Source organism: Thalassophryne amazonica, chromosome 4 (genome assembly GCF_902500255.1).
Source record: "Thalassophryne amazonica chromosome 4, fThaAma1.1, whole genome shotgun sequence".
In the NCBI taxonomy this organism is placed as follows: domain Eukaryota; kingdom Metazoa; phylum Chordata; class Actinopteri; order Batrachoidiformes; family Batrachoididae; genus Thalassophryne; species Thalassophryne amazonica.
Window position 1 is genome coordinate 131,320,824 of NC_047106.1, and position 27,836 is coordinate 131,348,659.

At 40.7% G+C, this 27,836-nt stretch overlaps 2 protein-coding genes across 5 annotated transcripts in view; one reads left to right on the forward strand and one right to left on the reverse strand.

Annotated features, from left to right (window-relative positions):
* Positions 1-27,836, forward strand: part of LOC117508745 (neurofibromin) — a 333,092-nt gene that overhangs the window by 252,409 nt on the left and 52,847 nt on the right. For all 4 annotated transcript variants that reach the window (XM_034168565.1, XM_034168568.1, XM_034168567.1 and 1 more), the window contains 7 exons: positions 6,750-7,182; positions 11,251-11,591; positions 13,873-14,075; positions 20,207-20,400; positions 22,796-22,936; positions 27,009-27,288; positions 27,600-27,814. In XM_034168565.1, the coding sequence (XP_034024456.1) occupies positions 6,750-7,182; positions 11,251-11,591; positions 13,873-14,075; positions 20,207-20,400; positions 22,796-22,936; positions 27,009-27,288; positions 27,600-27,814 (1,807 nt within the window). The remainder of the gene's footprint in view (positions 1-6,749; positions 7,183-11,250; positions 11,592-13,872; positions 14,076-20,206; positions 20,401-22,795; positions 22,937-27,008; positions 27,289-27,599; positions 27,815-27,836) is intronic.
* Positions 4,980-6,384, reverse strand: LOC117508747. The gene is made up of 3 exons (XM_034168572.1): positions 6,285-6,384; positions 5,144-5,819; positions 4,980-5,095 (listed from the first exon to the last, which is right to left on the reverse strand). The coding sequence occupies exon 2, from the start codon at positions 5,811-5,813 to the stop codon at positions 5,160-5,162; it is 654 nt and encodes a 217-aa protein (XP_034024463.1). The 5' UTR covers positions 5,814-5,819; positions 6,285-6,384; the 3' UTR covers positions 4,980-5,095; positions 5,144-5,159.

The following is a 27,836-nucleotide window of genomic DNA, read 5'->3' on the forward strand; positions in this document are numbered from 1 at the left end:
CTGCAAATAACTCAAATGCCGAGTAATGTGAAGGTTATTCCTTATCTTTATTGGAGCATGGTCTGTTGAAGAGCACAATTTATTAATTTTGCTCATGCTCTTTTTTTCCTAGAGTAGTTAGCATCCAGCCTAATTCTGCATTACTGCCACCTTCTGCTGGGGAGTGTGGATCAGACAGTACCTCAATCAGATGAGTTTACAGAACAGATTTCAGTTGTCACAACTATCTTGTGGTGTGATAATGCAGTATATTTTTGTCATCTAAGTAGCTTTGAAATATAAGTCACAGGATCAGCCAAACAAATGATAATAAAATCCCCCACTACTTATGGTCTGGCAAATGTGGTATATCCGGGGGTCTCCAGTTATGGCCCTCTGGTTTCTCTCATACAGTTTCCCTTACCAGTGGCTGCCATTGTGGGCATTGGCTTCTGATTGGTGTGGTTTGGTGGGCCTACTGTTATCCTCAGGAAGTGGGGGTCAGGGTGGGATTGGTTAGAGGCAGCAGTGGTGGGGATGCTGTGCCTCAGAGCTGTCGTTGGATGGCCTCTGGGTTGTATGGGGTCACCTCCCTTGCAGCTGGAGTTGGTGTGTGCCTGGCACTGGTGACTGGGGTTGGCCTCTGTATTTGCTCTGTTGTGGCATTCAGACTGAAGGTTCAGTGCAAATCGCTGCTGAAATATTATAAATGTGTACATTCTTAATGATATGAGCCAACTGGGACTCATACTGGAGTGAAATATACAGTCAGTGGGGTTAAAAAATGATCACCCTTCCTTAATAGATTCAGTTAAAAATGAACATTATAATCCTCATGAAGGGAGGATTAATTACTGTTGCTGACTGTTGTATTCTGCTGCATTAATTTTATGTAGGTGTACCTAATGGAACAGCATGTGAGTGTCCCAAAAAGTGTCATTTGGAAAAACTTAACATTGAGCTCTGCCAGGTGTGAGAACTGCTTCATATGTATTTCTGTCTTAGTCCTCCTTCTTGATAACAGTGACACCTGAGAATTCAACCTGTGACTACAGGTCAGCCATCGACCCATTGAACTTGAAATAAAACAGGAACATCACCTTGATTATTTGCAAATTGGCTGCCCTTGGTACTAGATCTCTTCTGAAGATTCTTGGGTGGTGCTGATATGTCTGTGCATGTAACTCTAGTATTGCTGCACCCTTAATCACATTTTCATCATTGTGATATAAGCATGCACAATAACCACATCACAAAAGACAGCCTGAGATCCAAAAAATTAGGAAAAACTTTATTTCCATGTTATAACACACGGTAAGTTTTGACCATGATTTGACTCAACGTTTTCGCATTGAGTCGAGCCAGTAGTTCATCATTTGAATTTATAGTCAAACTGGTATGTCCGGGGAAATGGAAGAGCCAGTAATTATATTGGTTCTGTTACGGTTCGCGCTGAATCAGAGTCAAATTGAACCCCAAAAGCAGGCAGCCAGGACACAGAGGTGAAGGTGCAAAAACCACGGTGCTTTAATCATCCAGAGTGACAAACAATCAAACTCAGCAGTGATGAGATGAGCATACAAAAAATGTTCAAACCAGGAGACAGGGTGGAGATCACAGGGGAGGTACAAGGAGCTGACTAAACTAAGAGTTGGCAGGAACACAGCGGAGAAAAATGACACAAAAATATTTACAACAGGTGACCACAGAAAGGAATAACATACGTAACTTAGACAATCGACCAGCAACTGAACAGAGAAACAGGTGCGGCTTTTAAACAAACTGAACTAATTAACAACAGGTGTGAAGATTAAAAAGGCCCGTGAAAACCCAAGGAAACACAAACATCTGACAGTACGTGGAAATAAAACCTAACAGTGAACATGACCAAAGACAAACAACCAAAACACACATCAAGTGATAAAATGCAACTGCAGATGTTGCCAAATTTCTGCCCTTCCCCACCAATAGCTGGAGTTCATCCATTTATTTGGCCAAATAACTAAAATAAGCAACTGACAGATAACATTTAGAAAACTGCAGCTGGCACCAACAGCCTACCTGCCATCACAGGAACGCAGAAATGAAAGGCACCAGACCATGGGGAAAGCCCAACCGCCAGAAAGCGACCAAAAGACAGGTGCTCTCTGCTCATCTGTATACGACATTCTCCCATAGCATTTGGCTGGAACAGGACACCAGCTGAAAGTCACCGGGACCAATTACTATATCCTGCTACATGTGCAGTGTGGGGACAATGTAATGAGGCATGGCATCCTGAGTCATGAATGATTGTGAGGAGTTGCATCTCTGCCACATAGCCCCAAAACTGTAGGCGCAGCCACATGGGCATGAAGGAGGGCCCAGAGCCATAGTAGCATCAGAAGGCAGAGCACCCTCAACTTAGTAGGAGGGGACACGCAAACTGGTGGGATCATTACTCTGTATTACCAGGAGGCGAGAAGCCAGAATGCAATGAGAGGGTGCACTCAGCTACCCACAGCAGCAGTGCCAGGACCATGTGATATAGGACAATGACCCCCAAGACCAGATGGGACCTGAGACCACAAAGAGCAAGTGACTGTCCCACCTGGGACCATGGGCGAACAGCAACCGCAAGCTCCACTGCACCCCCTTATGGCAAAGATCCCTGCACCAGAGCCAATGGGAGGGGTCACCTCCAGCCACTGGCTCCTGGCATGCACCGACACCTGCCGCATGGGGGGCCCAGAGGGCCTGGACATCACTGAGGCACACCACCTGAATCACCAACCCCCAGCTGACCAGAGACCCTGCGGCCTGTGTCCAGAGGTCTCTGGTCAGCCCTCACACACCCCTCCAACCCCCTGCGGGGACCACACTCCCACTATCCAGGCTTCTCCAAGCCTCTACTAACTATCAACCCACTCCTCTGTGTTATGTATTGAGTGTGGTTATGTTTAATATTTGGGCAGGGACCAGGGGCAACAGTGAGTTAAACTGCTCCCTCTTGACCCTGCGATCCAAGGATTGCCACAGTGAGGAATGATGTTTGGGTGCCAATGTTGATGTGTATGGCATGTATGCCAAAAGTGCTGTAATTATGCAATTAAATTTGTAATGTAGGAGGGGCAAATACACCTCAGTGATATAGGGAGGCAGGAGGCTGAGCAATCCTTCTGTCCCCTCATCCTCCATCATGACCAACTCAAGCTCCATTTGTCTTTCATGGAATGAGTTTGTGTCACATGAGTACTTACCTTTGGAGACTCTCTTATGGTACGTTGACATTTAACATTGATTTCAACAATGACTCATTTATGTTTGCTATTATAGGTTCCTGTCTGAACTCTGAAACTGCAAGACAGAGAACAATGATGAGCTGGTCTTTACCAGTAAACCGTTATCTGTACAGTCACAGGGTCACGATAACACACACACACACACAACACATAAATATCACACGCTATGACAGGATGGCGGCACTCTCTGCAGAACGCTTGTTCTGTTTCTGTATGACAGTCTCATTCTTGCAAGAAGTAAACTTCCAGACGTTGTCTCTGTATTTTTGCCTCAGTGTTTAATTCTCACCTGGATAAGAAAAATTCCATAACTCGGACGAGAACTGTCACTTACGTGCCAGCTATAGCATTTTGGCCATGTGGTGCATTTCTCTGGGCATGATCCAGTATGCAGGTACCTCAGTGTTGAGGATGCCAGCTGCTTGAGATGTCCAACGGGATGGCCACATGGCACCTACCTGCAATATATAAATGCCTACTTTTGAAGGATGGGGGATAGACTGGTTGTCTGCCTGTGTGGTTCCCATCCAGGAACTAGGGTGGTTCACTGGAGGTGTGGTGAATGCTGCGATGTGTTGCACCTGAACCTGCTCACAGACCAGACATATAACTGCCCCAAATCAGTAAGTTATTGTTGCAACATAAAATTATTTAAAAGAAATTACCATTTTCTTGGAATTTAGATTTTCTTGTCATCATTACCTGTGCTATTCCCAAAAAATTGTCACATTGTTTTGTGACTGGATGGATATATATATACTTTCTAGAAGGCTTCACAATTTGTCATTGAAATATGTTTTCAGCACAGAGGAGACATTCACATTTTGCTCAAAAACAGTTTATTTCAAACTGTCCGTTCAAGCTGGCCCATTATCTTTTGCATACAAGTTATGAAACTCCAGTTTAGATGATAAAATCTGCAGGTAAGACTTAAACAGATGAAGTGAAATTCAACAGAACTATATTACAAAGTGTGGTACCAGACCCAGCTTTCTTTCAACATGACAGTAAACGTTTCCTTTCAGAAGAACATACTTTGTGTAAAGTCTTGGAATGAATATTGGAATTTGTTTCATACTTTAGAGGTTTGTGTTGGTAATGTCTTTCTATCATATCTGTTATATTAAGGCAGTTTTACGTTAGTCTACGATTTTCGCGGGCATAGTGGCCTCACGAGCACAGTTGCCAAGAAATGCCTCCAGTGTGCGAGAGTTTTGTTTACTTCTGGTTTGGTCGTTGTCATGAACTATACAGCCTTTGTTTTGTTAACTGGCTTTATTAACATTTACGGACACATATATACCGGTACTGTAGAATGATGTGATTAGCTCTTAGTAGTTCTTCTACACTTCTGTCAAGCGTTCTTGTGCACACAACGCAGCTCAGTGTAACAGCAACACCCGGTGGCTAATGTGAGAACTGTCACAAACACATCATGACAGTCGTCAAACAAAAACCATGGCCAAAAGCAGAGGACGTTTCCCTTTTGGAGGAATACGAGCGACGTAGGAGTGCTCATGAGTGTTTCATCAAGTGGCGGTACATGATAGCTGCCATTTTTGAGGTAAGACACTGAAGTTTTGTCAGCTAAAATAAGATTAGCCTCCTCTGTAGCGGGTTAAAAACTTTAGTCGGATAACGTGAAACTTTAGCCCACTCAGCTCTTTGTGCAACGGCTAACGTCAAAAAATTAGTCAACTAAGTGAGTTCATTCGACTTATGAAACTGGGTCCAGGTCTGACAGGTAGCAACATACATCAAACATGCCTACAGGAAAATGAACACAAAGGGCTTTGAATGAAGTAAGCTGAGTTAGAAACAGGACAGAGCTTTAACCCACTGGTGACTGGGTATTTTGAGTATGTTTCCTGTATTGAAATATGAGATGAATTTTATTCCTCACACTACAAGGGGCATGTTCTCCACATCTCTGGGAACTTCCAGACAGGAGTCCCTGGATGTGGAGCTCTGCATCTGTACACCACGGTCTTCCAGATCAAATTCCACGGCTGTGGCCTTGCCGGCCTCTCTTTCTGCTCCGTCTTCCTTCTCAGCCTGCATTTTTTCACCCTGCCTCTCCATCTCACTGTCTGTTCTCACTTCCTCAAGCATGACACTGGAGTCACATGGCCCAACCAGCCCGACAACCTCAGGCTGGTCAGTTCCCCAGTAGCCTGTACCACTCACCAAGTCCATGTTAGAACGAGAGGGCCGAGGGGCACGAACCTGGCGTTGAATGTAACAAACTTGGCATGCTAACACCACGGTGGTGACCAGCAGACAGATAATCAATCCCCCTGCTGAAGCCAAAGCAATCAGCCCCATTTGAGTGTCAATCAAGCAATCAGCACCACTGGTGTTGTTGGAGACATCATCGGATTGTGTGAGGTCAGTGGTCATGTCCGGCTCCATTCCTGGTGTTGGCCCACTGCTTAGATTTTTGGTTGTGTAATAATGCGTGTGTGCTGTAGACAGGTCTTGGTCTGTGTCAGTAGGACAGACTGACAGCTGGCTGAGGAGTAACAGGCAGAGGGAAGTTCTGGGGCCATCCATTATTCTCTGAAATTAAAGGATTAGGAAGTTTGAAGTTAAAAAATGAAATGGTGCTTCATATCAATTTCACCTCAAGTTGCAACAAACCTTCATAAGAGAAAATATATTCTGCTTTCACAGTTTCTGCTCTCAAGACACTAAATTAGCTGCATTGTACATGAGCAAATGATGATTTAAATCCATGGCTCTGCAGGAAAATAATCACTGGCTTTGGACAAATCCTCCATTGACTGTTAAAATCCCCCTGAAAAATTTAAGGGTCAACAACAAACAGATGGACCCAACCCAAAGTCACTTAGGCAGGACACAGTCAAAACCAGTTCACAATTCCATTCACCACAACGGTTTAGCTTCTCGTCTTTGCGCAGTTCCCCTGGAAGTAATTCAGGCAGCAAGTATTGAGTTTGAAATTACCGATGTTTGCATGGATTCACAGAGAGGAGCTGAGTAGATTTAAATGTCTGCACTTACTCTGAGAGCTGTTTTGTGAAGGTTTTCGGCGTCGTACTGCTGCTGTAGATTGAGTCTTGCGTTGCTGTGAGGTCACCTCCTGAACCTGCTCGCTGAGGCTGTTTTTCTCTTGTCTGTATTTTTGGAGGCTGTGGTTTGGTAGCACAAGTGCTGAGTCTTACAAGAAAGGAGACAAAAAATAAACACATTTAGACTTATTAATAAGTTGAGCTTATCAGAAGCATGTTGCTTTTATTCACTCCGTGACAGTGGTCATGGCTTTGTCTTTTACTATTTTTAAGCAAGAAAAGTAATGATCTATTGATGTGCATGTTAGTGTTATTTCCTTTTGTTATTTACTTGCTTTGAGTTCTGTTCTACGTTTTCTGTTCCAGGACAAATCAAGGTGTTTGCTGATTCTGCAGACTGATACATGCAAATGGATTAAAAGTGCATTTGATTTTGTTTTATTTTTCTTTTCCTCAGATTCAAAACAGGCCAGATCAACGGTGACTTGCTCATTTACCACGTCCTCCTCACCCTCAAGCCTTACTATGCCAAGCCCTATGAGATTGTGGTAGATCTAACACACGTAGGACCCAGCAATCGCTTTAAGACAGACTTTCTGTCCAAGTGGTTTGTGGTCTTTCCCGGATTTGCCTATGAGAATGTGGCAGCTGTGTATGTTTACAACTGCAGCAGTTGGGTGAGGGAGTACACAAAGTATCACGAGAGGCTGCTGACTGGCGTAAAAGGCAGCAAGCGCCTCCAGTTCATTGACTCTCCTGCTAAACTGGCTGAACACATCGAACCTGAACAACAGAAGCTTCCTGCTGCCACGTTGACCCTGGAAGAAGATCTTAAAGTGTTCCACAATGCCCTCAGAGTGTCCCACAAAGACTCCAAAGTCATAATAAAGGTAAGGTCCCAGGATACAGTGGCATGCAGAAGTTTGGGAAACCTTGGGCTGTTAGAAATTTAGTGGTATAGAGGAGGTTTTTCTTTCACCAAAACATCAAATCAAGGCTTGCATCTCAGATGTACCTTCTGGAAAATTGTAGCTGAACTTTCAGGTCTTCTTTTTAAGAAAACCCTCCTCTATGCCACTGCATAATGAAGCTGTGTAACTGGGGATACAAAATGCAAAACATGCACTATCCACAATTTCTCCAATCACAGCCAGAGAAGCCTGTAACTTCTCCTGGGTTGTCTAGGTGTCTCGATGGCTTTCCTACCTTTTCTCCTTCTTGCACAGTCACTCAGTTTTTGAAAACTGTCTAATCCACACAGATTTATCATAGAGCACCATACTGTTTGTATTTCTTCATAACTGATGTAAATAAAGGTCAAGACATATTCAGTGACTTGGAAATCTTCAGACTTGTCTTAAGAAAACTGGCAATAAAATTGATTATTTACAGGTATTAAACCAGTGCTCCACTACCTATGCAACCCATCATTAAATCAAATAAAATCAAATGTATTGATTTCTGTAGCACCAAATCACAACAAATTGCCTCAAGGTGCTTCACAAACATCATTTAAAAGGCAGAATAAAAACACAATAAAAAAAATTAAAAACAAATAAGTAAAAGGATTAAAATAAGTAAAAGAATAAAAGAAGACACACAATCATATAAAATGCTAGTGATAAAACGGGGGGGGAAAGTGTGTCTTCAATATAGCCTCATCATTTTGGCTTTTATATTTTCAATTAATTTATATCAGGTTGTAGAGATTTGCTTTCAGTTTGAGTCTAAGGAAGATATTTTTAGAAATTTTTATATTGAGAAGCCTGATTTACTTTTTGTATTTGAAATGCCATAAACAAATTAAAATGTGTGAAATACCAAGGGACCGAATACTTTTGCAAGCCACTGTACATGTGATTTCTTTGTTTTTATTTTTAATAAATTTGCAGATATAATAATAATAATAAAAAAACTTCATGTTGTCATTATGGGGTGAGGGAAAAAAAAAAGAATTTACTTAATTTTGGAATAAGGCTGTAACATAACAAAATGTGGAAAAAGTGAAGTGCTGTGAATACTTTCCAGGTGCACTGTACATCAGTAATTAACTCACAGCTGTAGTACCATTTGGTTAATCTGTAAAGAATAGACACAGTTGAAGAAGGAGGCTAGTGAGGGAAGCCACCAAAACACCTATGACACCTCTGAGGGCTTCTGTAGCTGTGATTGAAGGGACTGTGCGGAGTGCAACGTTTGTGCGTCAGCTTCTTGGATTGGAGCAGAGAATGTGTTTGTTTCATGAAAACAGACAAACATAGACTAAGCTCAAAGCTGCAGTCAGAAAATCCGTCTCTGTTCTTACTTCACCTGCTGCCTGTTGTGCCAGTTTCCTGACTGTGCACTTCATACTACAAGCATTTAATATCACTGGCTGAACAGTAAAGACTTTCACTGTGGAAGTCACATTCTTTGTGGGACACGAATACAAACAAACTTGACAGAGCCTAGCTAACATTCCGTATTTCATGATAGACAGATCTTAATGACCATGTGTTTGTCGAGAAGTTGTTAAATGGCACGCCATGTCTGAAATATTATCTGTCAGGTCTGACAGTGAAGAGGAGTGAACAACATTCATTGAAAATCTCTTGCTTATTGGAGCTGAGTGAAACAAAAACGAAAGTGCAGAGATGAAAATACAGATAGTTTCCATAGTTTGGACAAACTTTCAGTTAGTAAAGAAGCTGATTAGTATTAGAATTACTCTCTCTCTCTCTCAATCCCTCTCTCCTCCCAAAGCTGAGGTTCTTGTGTGGTTTCTGTGAATGCAGTATAAAGCTGTATTTGTATTGGATTTGTCTCATATTGGGGAGGTAGAGTGATATCATTTTACCACAGCAGGTCTGTAATATTTAGGGTCAGTTTGTTTGCATGGGAAAAGAAATCTCTATGAATGACAGAGACGGCCACACAATCAGCTCATCCAGAATGGATCAGTATCAGCTAACGTTAAGTTATGGTTGGGCTTCACCGGTGGGTTTGTTTGTTTGTTCTTGTTTTGGCTGTTTGTTCTCTGCACAGAGGTGGTGTGCGCTGTGCACTGGTGCGGTGCGTCTGCCAAAGCAGAGCAGGTGATCTGAACGCTTCTTATACAAGCACAAAAATGTTTCCCATCCCACTGACTTTCTATTTAATGTGTCACTTTAGTTTTTAAATCTCCATGTTAAAGACAGTTCACAGTGAGGTAACAGAGGTGAGTCACGGGCATGAACATGATCACATGATTGCAGAGACTGTAGCTGTAATATATCTGCACAGACTGATACAGAAATTCAGGACAAATAAAACTCAGGTGTGAATATTAAATCTCTGCTGTTGTGGGCCTGATTGTCTTACAAAATCCTTCTTTAAGTGCTTCCACACTTGAGGTAAATGGTGTAAAACTTCTTTTCCTCAGGATGTTACTGAGGAGTGTTTTTGCACAGGATTAATGTATCCTGAGGTAATTTCTACAGATTGCTTCACAGAAGGTAAAATGCAGCAGAAACCTTTCAGCTACAGACACTATGCATTCTGTAAAACCGACTGAACTGGCACATTTGGATGTGACTAAAATCCAGGAGGAACTGTGGTAATAATTGTCACCACACCTCCATATAAAACTAATCTTGTCCAAATATGCCATCAGAGTCCTCCGTGTACAACGGGCCCTTTTCATTGACACGGTTTCGGTGCTGGTTCAGCTCCAGTGCCAATTTTTGAACCGTGACCTTGCGTTTTCATTGACATAGAACTGGTTCTCCTGACAGAAATTGTTCCAAAGTAACACCAACTTCTTGCTGGACCAGAAGTAAAAACCAGTGACATCAGTCAGTGTGGACGGGATTGGGGGCACGATAATCGGGACGAACGCGATTGTAAATTTGCCATTTATAAAACATTTGAAGCCAGTGCAACCAAACACTTGAAAATGTAAATAGTCAGTACAATAGGAGTGAAAGTGAGGACACAAACTGTTTCCTTATGTTGTGGACTCTATCCTCTCCGAGACACCAGCATCTTGACGATCCAGGATCAGTCAATCAAAAATATTTAGCTGCTTCACCAGCACATTGGTTCCTGAAATGGTTTCAGGATCTGAACCGGAAGGTTGGCTGCAATATTCACAGAATAATTTGGAGTAATATCCTTTAAATATTTTACCAAGATCTTCCGTGTAGTCCTCTCTGAGGACCTTCAAATAATATACAGTGCTGTGTAAAGTAATTTGGCACATTTGATGTCAAATAATAATAATAATAAGAGAAGCTGTTCAGTATCTCATATTTATCAATAAATAGGAAGAACTGAAATATGTGACTTCTTTTATCGCTAAAAATAATTTTAGCGATAAAAAATTATTTTTTATCACTATTTTGTTTATTTTATTTATTTTGTTGAAAATACATAATTTATTTTAGTTTTTTCATTTTGTGTTCATGGCGGACATGTCAGTTCTGGTTGTGTTGTTTATTTGGGTAGTTGGACAAGAACAGTTAAGTAAAATAAGTCTGTAGACCCATGGGAATGAAGTCTGCAGTGCCCTTTGTGTGCGACTTTGTCCCCACTGCAGCCATGGCTGCTCCTACAGTTTGAATATTCCTGGCAGATCGTGTTTCAGACATTGAGGAGTTGATTTGTTATGTAAACAAAGTTCCAAATTCGCCTTTTCAGACAAAGAAGAGTTTCTCTATGCACAGTCATAAATTTGTGGGACTTTGAGGATGTTTAACACAAAATCCCATTTTAAATTTTGAACATTGCATGAACCAAACATTTAGTTGAAAATGATGTACTGGGATATCGATCGGATTGAGAATCTCATGTTGTGTATAAGGCACAATGGTTTGTACTTTGAAGTCCAGGATTAAAGCTGAAATCATTTACTACTTCTTGTTGACTGCTGAGTGAAATGTTCAGATAACAGCAGTGGTGTCCAAGGTATCATTTATGAAGTCTGATTTCTTGCTCATCAGGTTGGATCTACAGCGGTTCAGGTGACCTCAGCTGAGCGGACTCGAGTTCTTGGTCAGCCTGTCTTCCTCAACGATGTCTACTACGCCTCTGAGATTGAGGAGATTTGCCAGGTCGATGAAAACCAGTTCACACTGACCATGGCTAACCAGGGCATTCCGCTCACATTCATGAACCAAGAGTGTGGTGTCATTGTCCAGTCCATCATCCACATTCGAACACGCTGGGAGCTGTCGCAGCCTGACTCCATCCCGCAGCACACCAAGATCCGACCAAAAGATGTTCCTGGCACTCTTCTCAACATTGCTCTTCTCAACCTTGGCAGCTCTGACCCTAGCCTGAGGTCAGCCATTTTTAGTTACACTTAAAAACATGGGGCCCTGTTTCACAGACAAGGTTAAAATTAAGACTGAAGTTAACCTTAAAGCAGAGGAAAGGGTTTTTGAAACTGTTTAAAATCAGATTAGGTACTTCAAGGGTACAGAATTAAATACAGAACACCCTTGCTAATCTGGATTAATGGATTATGTTACCTTGAAATCAAGAGACGTGACCATTAGGTGTACCAGGAAGTGTAACACATAAACAATGTTAATACAAAGGAAATTGAAGTTGAAACTTCTCTGAGCGTAACAAGACGTTATTGCAGCAAACTGTTGCAAGGTTAATACCTTGCAACATTTTGCTGCAATTGTACAATTTAAGAAAAAACAGTGTCTATTTATACTGGAATCCAGGAACAAAGAACCCTGTAATCCCATTTGTGAAGAGTTTAATGCTAATGATCATGCATTTAAAACAACATTTCACAGCTCCAGGATGGTCAGGTCCATAAGGAGATGGACAGCGACACACTTGTTTGCCGTTTTGCCTCTGTACACCACCACAATGGAATTGAAACAAAACAATCAAGACAGTTATATTGTTCATGTATTATAGACTTTCAGTTTTAATTCAAGGAGTTAACAAAAATAGCAATTAACAATTTACTTGTAGGAATGGATTTAGTTTGTGACATTTTTTGTGAAACCCACTCAGTTAATGTTGAAAATTTACTCACCATTCTGGTGGTGTGCAGACAGAGGCAGAATTATAAAAACGGCCACTGTCAAATTGTCACAATATTTAAAAATGCAGGTCCAATGGAAAAACAAAGATAATGAAAAAAATGCAGCCCAGAGAGAGGTTTAAGACTAGTGCAGGACCTGCACATCCAGATAATGACCCAGTAGACAACAATGTTGGAGAAGCAGCAACCTGTGAACTACAGAAAATGATTACAAAATGCAAATGAGGGGCGTACATATAAATTTTGTATATTTCATGACTATTTCTTTCTCTTATATCCTATAATGCATCTGAAAGTTCCCATTAATTGAAACATCAAATTAGTAGTTGTCAAATATTTTATGTCATGCAGTGATGTAACATTAAGAACAAGGAAAAACAATCTTTTACGTCTATGTGTGCTTTGTCAATATCACATGTGAAGTGTGTGTAAGGACAGATGCATAATCAGCATTTTTTTTTTTATTTGCTTAATTAGAAAAGTGACACCGTACGATAAATAGTGTGTTTTTTTGTTTGTTTGTTTGTTGTTGTTTTTTTTACTGAGAGCTTTTACTGGAGGGTCTGGGTGGCCTTACTGTTTCAGGGAGTTGTGAACAACTATTGTTGAAATAATAGCTATGCAACATTTTCTTGGTTCATGGACTGTTTGACACTTTGACACTGAAAGCGGCCATGCACACACACCAAACCCCTGGTGTGGATGCAGTGGCATTGCTCAGCTGTTGCCGGTCGTACATACTGTAAATGTGTTTCTGCACATACCCACTGTCAACAAGCAAACGTCCGTCATCATCTTCACATGTCAAACTGAGCAAAAAGCATTGAGTTCAGTAAAAATCGCAAAAGTGTTCAGTATTGAAAAGTATACAGTTGAAAACTCCAATCGAGCAGCAGAAACAAGGTTTGGAGTGAGTGGAAAAACCTGTCATGGACTGGTGAAAAGCAGGGGTAACTTAAAAAAAACAAACAAAAAAACAAAGAAGTCAAAGAGCTGGTGTAACAAGTCCAAAGATGGGTCCTTGTCTGTAGGCTGCTGGCAGAGGCTTTCAACTCTGTGCCCAGGTAAAGGCATCACATGAAGTGGGACCACCATGGTTCATGGTAAATGTGACAAATAGACTGATGTGATTCATGTATGTTTTTTTCCTCTTTTCCTCCTGTTCATGACACATTTTTGAGAAATGCAGCCAATGCTCTAGAGTAGCATGCATTCCGGAAAATGTATTAGTTAAATAGGTCATTAAAAATTTAAATGGTATTGCACGGCATTTAAGCGCTGCTTAGAGCAGGCTACCACCAAGACATCCAGGAATTACAAGCTACAGTGGCTATCCATTGTAGAGACTATGCACATGATAGTTTTTGCCTGTTGCCTCTCATAGCTCCACAGTAGAGTTGGTCAGAGGACTTTATTAAAGAGAAGCCATGAACTCTAGGCCAGGCACTCCAACATGCCTTTTGAAACTCAAACTCAAGTTTTATCATCATCTGGAAAATTGAGCCTTGAGCAATAAGAAAATCAACTCTGTCTGACTTTTGCCCTCCACATCCAGGTCTGCAGCTTACAACCTGCTGTGCGCTTTGACCTGCACCTTCAACTTAAAGATAGAGGGCCAGTTGCTGGAGACGTCAGGACTCTGCATCCCAGCTAACAACACACTCTTCATAGTGTCCATCAGCAAGACTTTGGCTGCCAATGAGCCACATCTCACCCTGGAGTTTCTGGAGGAGTGCATCTCAGGCTTTAGCAAGTCTAGTGAGTCTGTTTAACCATCTGGGGTCCAGGGTATAATTGCCCGTTTTTGACTACTTTTGGTTTTACCTTTATAATTTACCTTAAAAACTGTTTGCTTTGCCTTGTTTGGTGTCATTTTTTTTCAGCACAACCTTGCTGGTGTGACTAAGCAGTTTTTCTTTCATTCTGACATACTGTATTAACACAGTGGACCAAAATTCACACAAAAGCATACAATTTGAGTTGAAAAAACTTCTTTGTTTTTTTGTTGTTGTTTTTCAACTGTGAAAGCCACAAACATGTTTAATGAACCAATTTTATGAATTAGAATGCAAATATAAATTGGACATTTCAAAAACATGTAAAAATGTAGCAAACAACGTTACATACAGCTATTTATATTAAATGCTGGAAATGCTTCATAAGTTGTTTTTTTTTTTTGTTTTGTTTTTTTTGGTACAACTATTTATAAAACAATCAGATGTCACAATAAGATACCGCACAAATTATTTGTGCCACTCAAAACAACAACAAAAAAAAAACAATTCCTGTCCAACACAAGACGGGCAAATCACAGGCCTGACACTTCCAGGGTGTGTCACTCCTCCTGTTGTCCACCCAGATGCAACATTGGTACCTCAGTCTACCTTTATTGAGGTTTTTTTAGGCCAGCATCTGTGGCTGTCACAATGGGCAATGTGAGGAATGTGATACTCCTGCTCTGGGTGACATCTGCTTTGTCTGTGCCACAAAGCTGACACACTAGCTCCACCATGAAGTCTTTGTGTGCCATGGACTGCACCCTTTTGGCACTGCTTATCTCACGGTGCAAGATGAAGACATTTGTGGTTGCAATGTCAAGGAAGTGCAACAACACAACCCTTTACCGGCGAGCAGTTTTTCTGGGGGTGGAGTAGTACTGAATCAGCTGTTCAGACAGGTTAACTCCACCCATGTTTTTTTGTAGTTCACGATTGGTGTAGGATTGGGAATGTCTTTCAGAGTCCAGTGTCCATCCTTTCCATCCTTGTCTCACCTGAAAATTCAGGGTGGATGATTGAGCACACAGACATCTTCCATGTGTCCATCCACTTCACAAAAATAAGAGGCCCCTCTCTGATCCATCTCACAGATCCTCTTCCACAGTTTTTGGTGCGCGCATTTGCCCTCCCTCTGGGGCATCCTTTTCTGTTCTCCATGTATGTGCCAGATGCTCCAGGCTTCATTTTGGCCAGATTCATGAACAGTTTGGGACTGGTATAAGAATTGTCCATGTAAATATGGTACCTAGACAGGATGGCTGAATCACATTCTTGACCACATCATAAGACAGCCTATGGTCTCTTGTGGTCATAGTCTTGCCAGTGTACAGTTGTATCGAAAAGTTCGGGCACCCCTGATGATTTCCATCATTTTCCTTTATAAATCATTGGTTGTTTGGATCAGCAATTTCAGTTAAATATATCATATAGCAGACAGTGATATTTGAGAAGTGAAATGAAGTTTATGGGATTTACAGAAAGTGTGCAATAATTCTTTAAACAAAATTAGGCAGGTGCATAAATTTGGGCACCTCAACAGAAAAAATACATCAGTATTTAGTAGATCCTCCTTTTGCAGAATTAACAGCCTCTAAACGCTTCCTATAGCTTCCAATGAGAGTCTGGATTCTGGTTGAAGGTATTTTGGACCATTCTTCTTTACAAAACATCTCAGGTTTGTTGGTTTCCGAGCATGGACAGCCCGCTTAAAATCACACCACAGATTTTCAATAATATTCAGGTCTGGGGACTGAGATGGTCATTCCACAACGTTGTCCTCTGCATGAATGCCTTAGTAGATTTTGAGCAGTGCTTAGGGTCTTTGTCTTGTTGAAAGATCCAGCCCCTGCGCAACTTTAACTTTGTCACTGATTCATGATCATTGTTCTCAAGAATCTGCTGATATTGACTGGAATCCATGTGACCCTTAACTTTAACAAGATTCCCAGTACCTGCACTGGCCACACAGCCCCACAGCATGATGGAACCACCTCCAAATTTTACTGTAGGTAGCAAGTGTTTTTTTTTTTCTTTTGGAATGCTGTGTTCTTTTTCAGCCATGCATGCCATCCCTTATGTCCAAATAACTCCATTTTAGTTTCATCAGCCCATTGCACCTTATTCCAAAATGAAGCTGGCTTGTCCAAATGTGCTTTAGCATACTTCAAGTGACTCTGTTTGTGGCGTGTACACAGAAAAAGCTTCCTCTGCATTACTCTCTCATCCAGCATCTCCTTGTGCAAAGTGCGCTGTATAGTTGAACGATGCACAGAGACAGTATCTGCAGCAACATCATGTTGTAGGTCTTTGGAGCAGGTCTGTGGGTTGACTATGACTGTTCTCATCATCCTTCACTTCAGCTTATGAGATTTTTCCTGGCCTGCCACTTCAGGCCTTAACTAGGACTGTGCCTATGGTCTTCCATTTCCTCAATGTGTTCCTCACAGCGGAAACTGACAGCTGAAATCTCTGAGGTAGCTTTTTGTATCCTTCTCTTAAACTATGTTGTTGAACGATCCTTGTTTTCAGATCGTTTGAGAGTTGTTGAAAGGCTCCCATGTTGCCACTCATTAGAAGAGATGCAAAGAAGGCAAACTTTTGCAAATGGCCACCTTAAATACCCTTTCTCATGATTGGATTCACCTGTGTCAGGAGGTCAAGGGTCAGTGAGCTTACCAGACCAATTTTGTGTTCCAATAATTAGTGCTAAATGTATTCAAATAAATAAAATGACAAGGGTGCCCAAATTTATGCACCTGCCTAATTTTGTTTAAATAATTATTGCACACTTTCTGCAAATCCTATAAACTTCATTTCACTTCTCAAATATCAGTGTGTTTGTCTGCTATATGATATATTTAACTGAAATTTCTGATCCAGACAACCAATGATTTATGAAGGAAAATCATGAAAATTATCAGGGGTGCCCAAGCTTTTGCATACAACTGTATATGCTGAACTACTTAACTCAGCCAATACAAAAAGCTTCATCCCCCATTTAGTTGGCTTGTCCTTCATGCATTGTGTCATGCCAGTTTTTGCCTTTGTCACCACCATCTTCCATCCACTGCCAGCTCCTTCCTCAGGTGGTGATGAGCCTGGCAGCCACTGAGGATCTCATCTTAGAGACTTGACTCAAAACAGCCTGGGGTTCCCTTTTTTACATCCCCAGCCGAATCACTGAGGTGAATGTTCAAAATATGGCTCTGAACCTGTCTCTTGTCATCACTTTTGCTGGAAGGGGCACAGACGAAATGTGATTCTGTCTCCGGTAGTCTTGGAGACTTGGCAGCGACACCAACGACATGTATATCAGAAGACCAAACATTCTCAATGTATGTCCGTTTGTACTTCTTCCCTAATTCCTTGTTTTTTTTTTTTTGTTTGTTTTTTTGCAGCATTTTTGTTGGTGTTGCTGCAGATTGTTCTTACTGTGTCAGTGGTAACAACCAACAAAAAAAGGTCTTTTGGACTATGGGGGGAAGTGGCTACCTGGACTCCTGGTGTTCTCTGTGGCTGGAACCTGCTTATTACTGCTGGGGCAGTGTCAGCATTCTCCTCTGTCTTCCAGGGGTGTGGCTCTACTGCCTGAGCCAGTGGAGATCTAGACCTGGAAGCAGAGGCAAGGCATGCCGTCCCATCCTCTGTGCGGACCTCCATGTAGCGCTCCATGCACACGCCAGTGGCTCCTCATCCTCTCACTCCTCGTCCTCTCACTCCTCTTCCAAAACAAGAGAGGGATCATCCATTTTATCGCCAGAATCCTCAAACTCTGGCTCCACGTTTCCCTCAGCTCCTTCCAGCTCAAAAAAGAGCTGAAGTGCTTGTTCCACATTCATAAGTTGCCTCATTGTTTTGATGCGTGAAACAAAAAAAAACGACAACACTACACACTAACCATACTACACTACATGCTAAATACCCTCCACTGCACACTTAACTATACACTCCAAACATGCTAAATATCACAAATCTTTCAAATCTCAAAACTATCTCATTGCTATCTGTCTCTCTTTCTGCACCATCACTCCCACAATCTTTTCCTTCCGCAGCAACCAAATACGTGCGCTGGTGATCATTTTTGATTGGTTTAGCTCATGCATTTTTTTCACCAGTGATAAAGGGGGCATCATGTTTTTTCCTTGCAGTTGCTCTGGTGAGAGAGGAGAGTAAAAGGAAGAGAAACTCCCATTTGGCGCGCATTTTTGCACGAAACGTGCAGCAAACATGACCATAATATTCAGGAAAAAGCATGGCGTGAATTGTAAATCATGATTCAAGTTTTACTCACAATTGTGTTTATCAACACAATTTAAAAACTGGTATATAGTTTGAATTCCACACTTTCAACACATTCAAATGGAGACTCAGACTGTGGTGTATTTGACGGTATGTCATCTTAATTCATTCATGTGACTTTGACGCATCGCCGCGTCGGTCAACAGAGGGTTAACGCAGTTGCTGCGCATACAGAGCTGTGAAACATTTTTGGATTCATGGTTGCTACATGAATTTTTCTCTGTCTGTCTTTCTTTTATGTAGCTAAACAGACAGACATATAACCCCAAATCACCAATAGTTGGGACACTATGGAAAATGAAAATAAATAAATATATAAATAGACTGTTTTTTTTATGTTTACTTTGACTTTTATTTCATTGCAAACAGTATGAACCCAAGATCTTTCATGTTTTTTTTTTTCTGTTCAAGTTCATTTAATTTGTTTTTAATATACACCCTTTCCCATGTTTAGCACCTGCAATTCATTCCAAAGAAAGAAAGAAAATTGGGACACTAATGCATTTACCACTTTGTAATGTTGCCAACACTTAAGAAGTTTTGACATTGAGGATGCCAAGCAATGAAGTGTTTCAGGTGTTATTTTGCCCCATCTTCCTGCAAACGTGTCTTAAGATGTGCTACACTACGGGGTTGTCATTGCATTTTTCCTTTTAAAATTCTGCACTCATTCTCTCTTTGGAACAGGACCGGACTGCTGGCAGGCCAGTCCAGTATCCGTATCCTGTTCTTACACAGCCAAGCCTTTGTAATATGCACAGAATGTGGTTTTGCATTTGTCTTGTTGACAAATGCATGGACGTCCTTGTAAAAGATGTCATCTTGAAGGCAGCACACTGTATGTTGCTCTAAAATTTCAGTGCACTTTTCTGCATTAATTCTGCCATCACAAAAGTGTAATTGACCTTTGCTGAGGGTACTGACACAACCCCATGCCATAATAGACCCTGGCTTTTGGACTTGTTGCTGATAACAGTCTGGGTGGTCCTTTCCATACTTGATACAGAGCACTTATCATCCATGTCTTTAAAAAAAAAATCTTGAATAGTGATTTGTCCACATTACACATTTCCATTGTGTGATGGGCCAACCCAGATGCCTCAGAATTGTAGTGCTTGGAAAAGTCATCCCTCCCTATCAGCTGTTGAAGAATGGTGGTTCTTGATGCAGTGCTGTCTGAGGGTGTTCATTTAGGCTCGCACCCTTGCTCTCTGAAATTTTTTGAGATTCATTGAATCATTTCATGATATTCTGCCCTATAGAGGGAGAAATATAGAAATCCTGTTCCATATTTCTTTGAGGAACATTGTTTTTAAACAGTTTCTCATATATTTGTTGACAAGTTGGAGATGCTCCATCTTTGCTCCTCAAAGACTCATCCTTTCATGCGTACTGCTTTTGTATCATGATTACAGGCGCCTTGAGGCAGCTTTGTTGTGATTTGGTGCCATAAAAATAATATAAACAAATTGAATTACAGTCACCTGTTTGCATCACCTGTTTGAAATAACATAATTTATTTATTTTACCTCAATACTGGCCTAAATTGCTCCCTTGCCCACTTTCCTTTTTTGAATGTGTTGCTGGCCTCAAATGCAGAAATGGAAGAATCACTGCAGGGTTTGTTTGTTTTTTTTCATCCTGACTTTTTCTGCTTTCCCATTTGTACATATGTCAATTGAATAGCTTTTGATGTTTTGAATATTGGTCTGTCAATCACAAACAAAGATACCAGTTAAAGTATCACTATTAGCCCCAATAGTCATATAACTGCATTTTATTTTGGAAAATGAATGCCATGACTATGTTCAGGTATCGAGTTGAAGCATCTCTGTCTGGAGTACATGACACCCTGGCTGCTGAACCTGGTTCGTTTCTGTAAGCACAATGATGATGCCAAGCGCCAGCGTGTCACCGCCATTTTGGACAAACTCATCACCATGACGATCAACGAAAAGCAGATGTATCCCTCCATTCAGGCCAAGATCTGGGGCAGCTTGGGTCAGGTGAGTTTGGAGATATATCTAAGTCTGGATCTGAGTCTTGGTGATCTCAGGTACATGTATTAGCATTCTGCTTTGGTACAGTGTGGGCTTTTTAAAATGCCATACACGTTATCTTGAAGTCATTCTCAAATACCACATTTTAAATTAATATATTTGAACTGAAAAGTGTTTCTCAAACTGTTTAAAAATGATTCTAAAGTCTGCTAGATAGTAGCCTGATTAAACAAAGTTATTGCTTTCTTTTTTCCCCATATAGTTTTATTAGAACCAAACAAATTACAATAATACATAACTCTTTTTTTTTTCTTTTTTTTTTATACATATGCACCCATTGATACACTTTTTAATGCAAACGATATAATACGGACACAATAGCACACAAAAATAAAATAAAAATACAATATAATGCAAAGTTTGTTTGTTTTTTAACTAAAAGAAAAAACAAACAAGATGCCGCCCGCCACCCCCAAAAAAGCTGTTTCTAATGAGGTGAGTATTGGGTTGTAATGTATAATGTACTGTTGGAGTGGGAAACAGACCTATTGTTCTTAGATGTTTGGGGAGTTAGGTGGTTTACAAGATTTTATTATTATTATTATTTTTTTTTTAAATTGGTTAAGTGGTCCTTGGTGTGAGCATTTGGAGAACAACTTGCTGTTGATCCTAAAGATATTTCACTATAATTTCACACAGTAGTCACATTACACACAGAGTGTTTTACCCGCTGTTTACCCAGACCTGCTATATCTCGCAGGTGTTGTATCTTGTAATTATTCTCTCTCTTTTTCTTCATCAGTCACACTGGTTCAGTCTTGCAGTTTCCCTCATTCACTTTTGTCATTGCCCGGTCCTCTTTTTACTTAGATGGCTTTCTCTTGGTCACACTGGTCCATTCTCTGGTTCACTCTGGTTCGTTGTCACTGTTTCCTGAGCACAGTCTGCCTTTCCATTCTGGGTCCTTGTTCTTTTAGCCACTTCCTCTCTTTCTTGTTTTAGCTGTTCTTTTACAGCTTCTAAGAATCCGTTACTTTGTCTCGCATGCACCTGTCTGTGTTCCTCCCACACAGTGTCTTTGTTTGTTTCACCACACACTATCTATAAAATAAGATAATACTCTAGAACTAAGTTGGGCTATGTTGACATTAACTGCCATTTCAAGTTGTGTTTAACATATCAAACCAGGGGCAGACATTCAATCACACTTCTGTATTCTAAGTTAGGCATTTTAGGCCTTGACAAAGTTATGTTATTTACTGCTAGTACTGGTCCTGTGACCTGTAGCCTGGAATTGAAAGCACTAGATATGCGGAAGAATCTGGATAAAATTTTCGCAATGACTGAGGAATGCACATGATCCATAAATGACCTGTAATAAGAAAATCCCTCTTTCACCTTTACTCAAAAATCCCTTAAAGCTTAAAATCATTTCTGTATCAGTCAGATTGACCCTTTTCAGCAAGTTTTTCAAACTTTTGTTTGTAACATCATCTTCATGTTTCTGAGCCCTTCAGATGGGCAGGACTGTTTTTTATGTTCACATTAACACAAAGTTAATAGTACTTGATTGATTTAATTAATCTATTGGCACGTGTGCTCGGTGGGCATAGTGAATGGGCCTTCTGTAACAGCTGTCAGTCAGTCCCAGATTCACCTGAAGATGGTGCTGTAGCTACCAAAACTCTTCAAAAGCACAGTTCAGTGCACTCAGTTTCCTACTCCTTTACATTTTAAACATTTCTGCTTAACACATTCACTGATGCAGCTTTTCTTGGCTTTTATTATACATACAGTATGTTATGCTACTCATGTGTTATCTTTTACCATCACTCTGTCCACTAAAGTAATATGCTGTCACCATTGGTGAGTCTTTCTGCAGTGTTAGCTGGATGGAGCTGAGTGCCATCTTTCCATCATGACAGCTTCTGTCTTTGCTGAGGTGCTATAGCCTAAATTTATCATAAGAAAGATGATGTTTACCAGTCTGTATGTACTGATCTAGAACAGGGGTGGGCAACTTGTTCCAGAAAGGGCCAAGAGGGTGCAGGTTTTCTTTGCAGCCACTGACTCCACCATGTGATTTCACTGATTAATATCACTTTGAGCAGATGGAATCAGTTAATCAGTGAAATCACTTGGTGGAGTCAGTGGCTGCAAAGAAAACCTGCATCCTCTTGGTCCTTTCTGAAACAAGTTACCCACCCCTAATCTAGAATAGCTATCTCAAGTAGTTCTGGGTTACCCTTCACTGAGCTCTCCAGTGAAAACGGGACGTGATTTGCAGGGACCAAGGTCTGCAGATTGTGTGTTTGCACATCGTCATTCAAATTCAGAAAGGTCCATTAGTCATTTGATGGGTAAATGTGTCTTTGACCTTTCAACCTCTGCCCTTCTGTAGATCACAGACCTGCTGGATGTGGTGTTGGACAGCTTTATTAAGACCAGTGCCACAGGAGGACTGGGCTCCATCAAGGCAGAGGTCATGGCTGACACTGCTGTAGCTTTGGCTTCAGGCAATGTCAAACTTGTCTCCAGCAAGGTGAGGCTACACCGTGAGCTGCTACATGCCGACCTCATGTCTGCAACATCATTTCTGTTCAAATATGCTGCCATAAAATATTGAAAATGCACAGTCTCTTTTTGTTTTAACTTGCATAAAAAAGGTTTTCAACTGCACATGACTATGGCTTGTAAAACTGAACTTGAAGCAAGACTGATTTACACTCATGTTTTCTTAGGTTGAACAGCAATATCATATTGCAACACTTGAAATTTATGCGTTGATTGGGCATTGATTGTGTTGTGTTGCTAATGACTGTTACTGTTTGTTATGCATTTATTTTCTCCAACAAGAAGACAGTGCTGTAAGTAATAAATGCAAATATGAACTACTTACATAGTGAAGAGATATGTCCAAAGTAGAAAATTATTCCCTTTTTGTGACTTAGAATATCCAAAGAGACAAGCTGCTGCTCTCACTATCCATCATCTGTGAGCTCAGTATCCCGGTTCAGCCCGTTTCTCAGATAAACAAGCACAACACACACAGGCAGACACAATAGAAGAGCCAGACCCTGGCTCCTATTATGGCAGCAGCACTGCCGTGAATAGTGACCATTGTGGAGAGATGTTGCTGAAGAAAAGCTCGTCCCTGTTAAAATTGAAGTGCTGAGTCCCTCAATGAGTTTTTGTAGTTTTACCAAAGTGCTACAATAAATTTAAGGATCATTAATTCACAACTGCATGTAGCTGTTAGACAGTACTACAGTGTTTATGCTGGTCTTATCCACAGGGTTGTTGTCTGATGTCATGGCAGACCAACCCACTCAGCACAATGACTTCTTGTCAGTTGATGCTGAACTCTGACACGTGCCAAATTAATGAAAGTTTTTTTTTTTCTTAGAACGGTTATAACAAAATTGTCATACACATCACCACCACATACAAAAATGACATGCAAAGTACATCTTAAGGCTCTTTATTGGGTATTGATCCATTAGTGGTGTAGTGGCTGAGTTGACAGTGCACTTGCTTCTAAAACCGAGGGTTATCAGTTCAAGACCACCCATGCCCATTATAATTGAAATGTGGAGGGGCTTCAAGTGTAAATCCTGTGCCAGATCAACATGTCAATCCATGTTGGTTCTGCTGTGGTGACCCTGAGCAAAATAGGGAGAAGCCGAAAGCACTTATTAAGGTGGATTTATCCATTAGAGCAAATCTGTGTCCAGTTTTGTTGGTTGTTTGTATTAATGAGCCATGACTCCTTTCCTTTGTCTATCTGCATCACCTTCGTAAACAGTTTATATAATTCATAGGTTTTCTATGGAAACCCAGAAGAATCATTTTGGAGCCCAAAATTTGTTGCCCCGGGTGTCACAGTGTTGACAGTGCTTACTTTGTCTATGTCATGATGAACCCATATTTGGATAAAGAGGTGTTGCATAATCTCGGTGAGAAAAAATAGTTACCGAACAAGCTCAGATAACAAGCAAAGCTTGTTTCTGGTGTTTTATTAAATCATATTCTGGTGGATGGGTGGTGGTTCTCCTAATGTGTGGCATTGATGTCAGCATTAAAAATTATTACTGGCTCATTTCCTCAGTAATCATGGATTTACTTTACCTAACGTGATGAAACTACTAATAGCTGCTAAAAGTGCTAACAACTTTAGCATCCAAAATTACATAAGACAAAAATTTCACTAGACGGAAATAGAGGAGCATAGGTGTCTTAGATGATCTGCTTGGACATTTACCCGCACTACATTCTATGTCATTCCAGATATTTGTAATGACATGATTTAAAAAGGTGGACACGGTCATCCAAACAGCTAGTAAAAACACTGACTTGTGGCCTCTGAGCGACCAGAGCTCTGAGCTCGGTTCAGTGGCAGCACATGAGCTGGCACCCAGAGCAATTACGTCCCAAATTATGTATTTACTAGTGTGCTGCCTGTGGGGATCCACAGGCTCTAGATTGGGAGTGTTTATAAAATAAGTAGCTGACATTTTTCAAGGGTGGTAATAAATCAAGCAAAGTTTGTATAATGAGTTGGAATGATGTGTGAGTCCAGTATGTTTTTAGAAATATAGACCTCAACCATTTTTAGAAGAGGAGCTCAACCCATTTATTTCCTGTTAATTATGTCATTTTTAATGTTAATTTACTGTCTTAATGTATTTATAAATTGTTTAGGTTCTTATCACATACACACTGTTATTATTATTATCATTATTATATTTTATTATTACTTCTGTTTTGTCATTTGATTTTTAAATGGACTACAGTGAAAATAAGTGTTTTCACTTTCTTGTGTCATCAGTGTATTTTGAACATATATACAATTATATTATTGCTTACATTGAACTTACTAAATAAAATCACTCACTCAAGCTTTTAATATAAAGACACTTTAACGCCCCTTGCTGGAATGGCGTGCGAGTCCAGAATGTAAATGTCAGTGTCCATTGTTCAGTATTGTTAGCTAATATATGTAGCTTCTCTAAAAATATTAGTCCTATCAACGTTCGGTTTTAGCGCTGTTCATCCTTGACCCAAATGGCAAATGTCAGCTCTCTCTAGTTTGTGCTTGATTAAAATTGGGCGCACGCACGCACAGCTGTTCGTATTCTCTGGTGCTTCTAATTTGACAAACAGAGATATGGTAGAAGACAATACTAACACTACACATTTCACTCATGGTGACAGCAACATAAAACGTATCAAAACTGACTAAACCAATTGAACTACAAAAACACAATAAATCAGTAACACTAACAACACTGTTAAACTAACATGAACCACAATAACATTTAAAACCCCAAACTCCTATGATGCATTAAAGCATAACGTCCATTGTTTGTTAGGTAAACTGGATAATTTTCTCAAAAATATTTGTCCTATCAACTTTCAGTTTTTGCAGCATTCATCCTTGATCCAAAATGCATAAGCATACCAAATGGCAAGTGTCAGCTCTCCCAGGTTTTTGCGTGTTTGAAGCCATACACACATACACAGAGGCCACTTGGCTGTTATAATATACAGTAGATAATGAAAGAATAAATGCCATTAATAAAAAGTATACTTCAACAATGCACAAGAATCCGAAATTAAAAAACTGATAATACAGACAAAAGATGCAGCTTATACTACTGTGCGACTCATACTCTGTCAGAAAACCCTTGATCAGAAAACCACAATGATGGTTTCATGCTTTCATGGGGTTAGTGTAACAAAAACATAGTGAGAGACCAGTCCATCCACCAGAGCAGTCTGTGTGGGAGCAAGCTGGTGTCTGGGAAATAAACACAGGTGAGAGGTCGGCACAGGAAGGCAAACCAGATGGCAACAATGTCTGTAAGAGCAGCAGCAAACACAGAGTCCAGAGGAACAGGCTAAGTGTCAAAATACTGCTCTCAGACATGCCAAGCAAATGAATTGAGAAGGTAAGGCACAGATCATAAAACACAAGGAGACAGCCTGAGTCAGTAACTGGAGAGCAAACACACGAGATGAGTGTGAGGGACCAGGCATGAACACGAGACAAACTGGCACTGGAGCAAAAGAACAGTGATGGTTAAATAGTGGTTTGAACCAGAAACCCATGGATAGGACGTAAAGCCACTAAAAGATGTCAAAGTAAAATGGAAGGAATAACTAACACAGAGAAAACACACCAGAATGTCCTCACAGGGTGTTTTTCCTTACCACTGTTGCTCTGGGGGTTAGTAAGGTTAGATCTTACTTGTGTGAAACGCCTTGAGGCAACTCTGTTGTGATTTGGTGCTATATAAATGAAAATAAATTGAAATTGAAATTGAGAATGTGATGCATGAACGTTAACATGAGAGACGGAAACTCTGATCAAAGCGAAACACCAGAAATATAAGTAGTCATGATATAGTCTGTGCTCACCTGGAATTTATCAGTCCCTGCATCTTCAGAAATTTAAACAATTCAGCAAAATGAAGAAAAGCACCCACTGGACAGAACTTGTATTGTCCAATTAATGGTTTAACATTAATTGCATGCCACTGGATGTTTTACAGTAATGTGAGAAATGTGTGCTTTGATGATATCATTAGCCCTGGTCTTGTGCTTTGTGCCAGGTTATTGGCCGGATGTGTAAGATCATTGACAAGACCTGTCTGTCACCGACACCCACCCTCGAGCAGCACCTGATGTGGGACGATATTGCCATTTTGGCCCGCTACATGCTCATGCTGTCATTCAACAACTCCCTGGATGTTGCAGCCCATCTGCCATATCTGTTCCATGTGGTGACCCTGCTGGTGGCCACAGGGCCCCTGTCTCTCAGGGCCTCCACTCACGGTTTGGTCATCAACATCATCCACTCCCTTTGCACCTGTTCACAGCTGAACTTCAGTGGTGAGGATGTACTCCAACAGACTGTAGGCTGAATATGTGGATTGTTTTCTGTAAACTACAACATTAAGAACTGACACATCTGATATCTGATATTTGGAGTAGATGGTCTTGTGGGTGAACATTTTGTAGCAAACATACATCATTTATACATCTTTTTGGTGTAAATCTGGATTTAAAAAATCACAATAGAGAACATTAAAGTTGAGACCAAGGACAGATCATCCTCTTTGTATGTCTTTGTCATTTGTGTTGATAGTCTGAATATTTGTCTTTTCATAACTAACTTCTGTTTTTCTGATCTATGGTTTCAGAGGAGACGAAGCAAGTTTTGCGACTGAGCTTGACTGAGTTTTCCCTGCCCAAATTCTATCTGCTGTTTGGCATCAGCAAGGTCAAGTCAGCTGCCGTTATTGCCTTCCGCTCCAGCTACCGTGACCGCTCCTTCTCACCAGGGTCATATGAGAGGGAGACCTTTGCCCTATCATCTCTGGAAACAGTCACTGAGGCCCTGCTGGAGATCATGGAGGTCAGTCCCACAAAACCTCTGG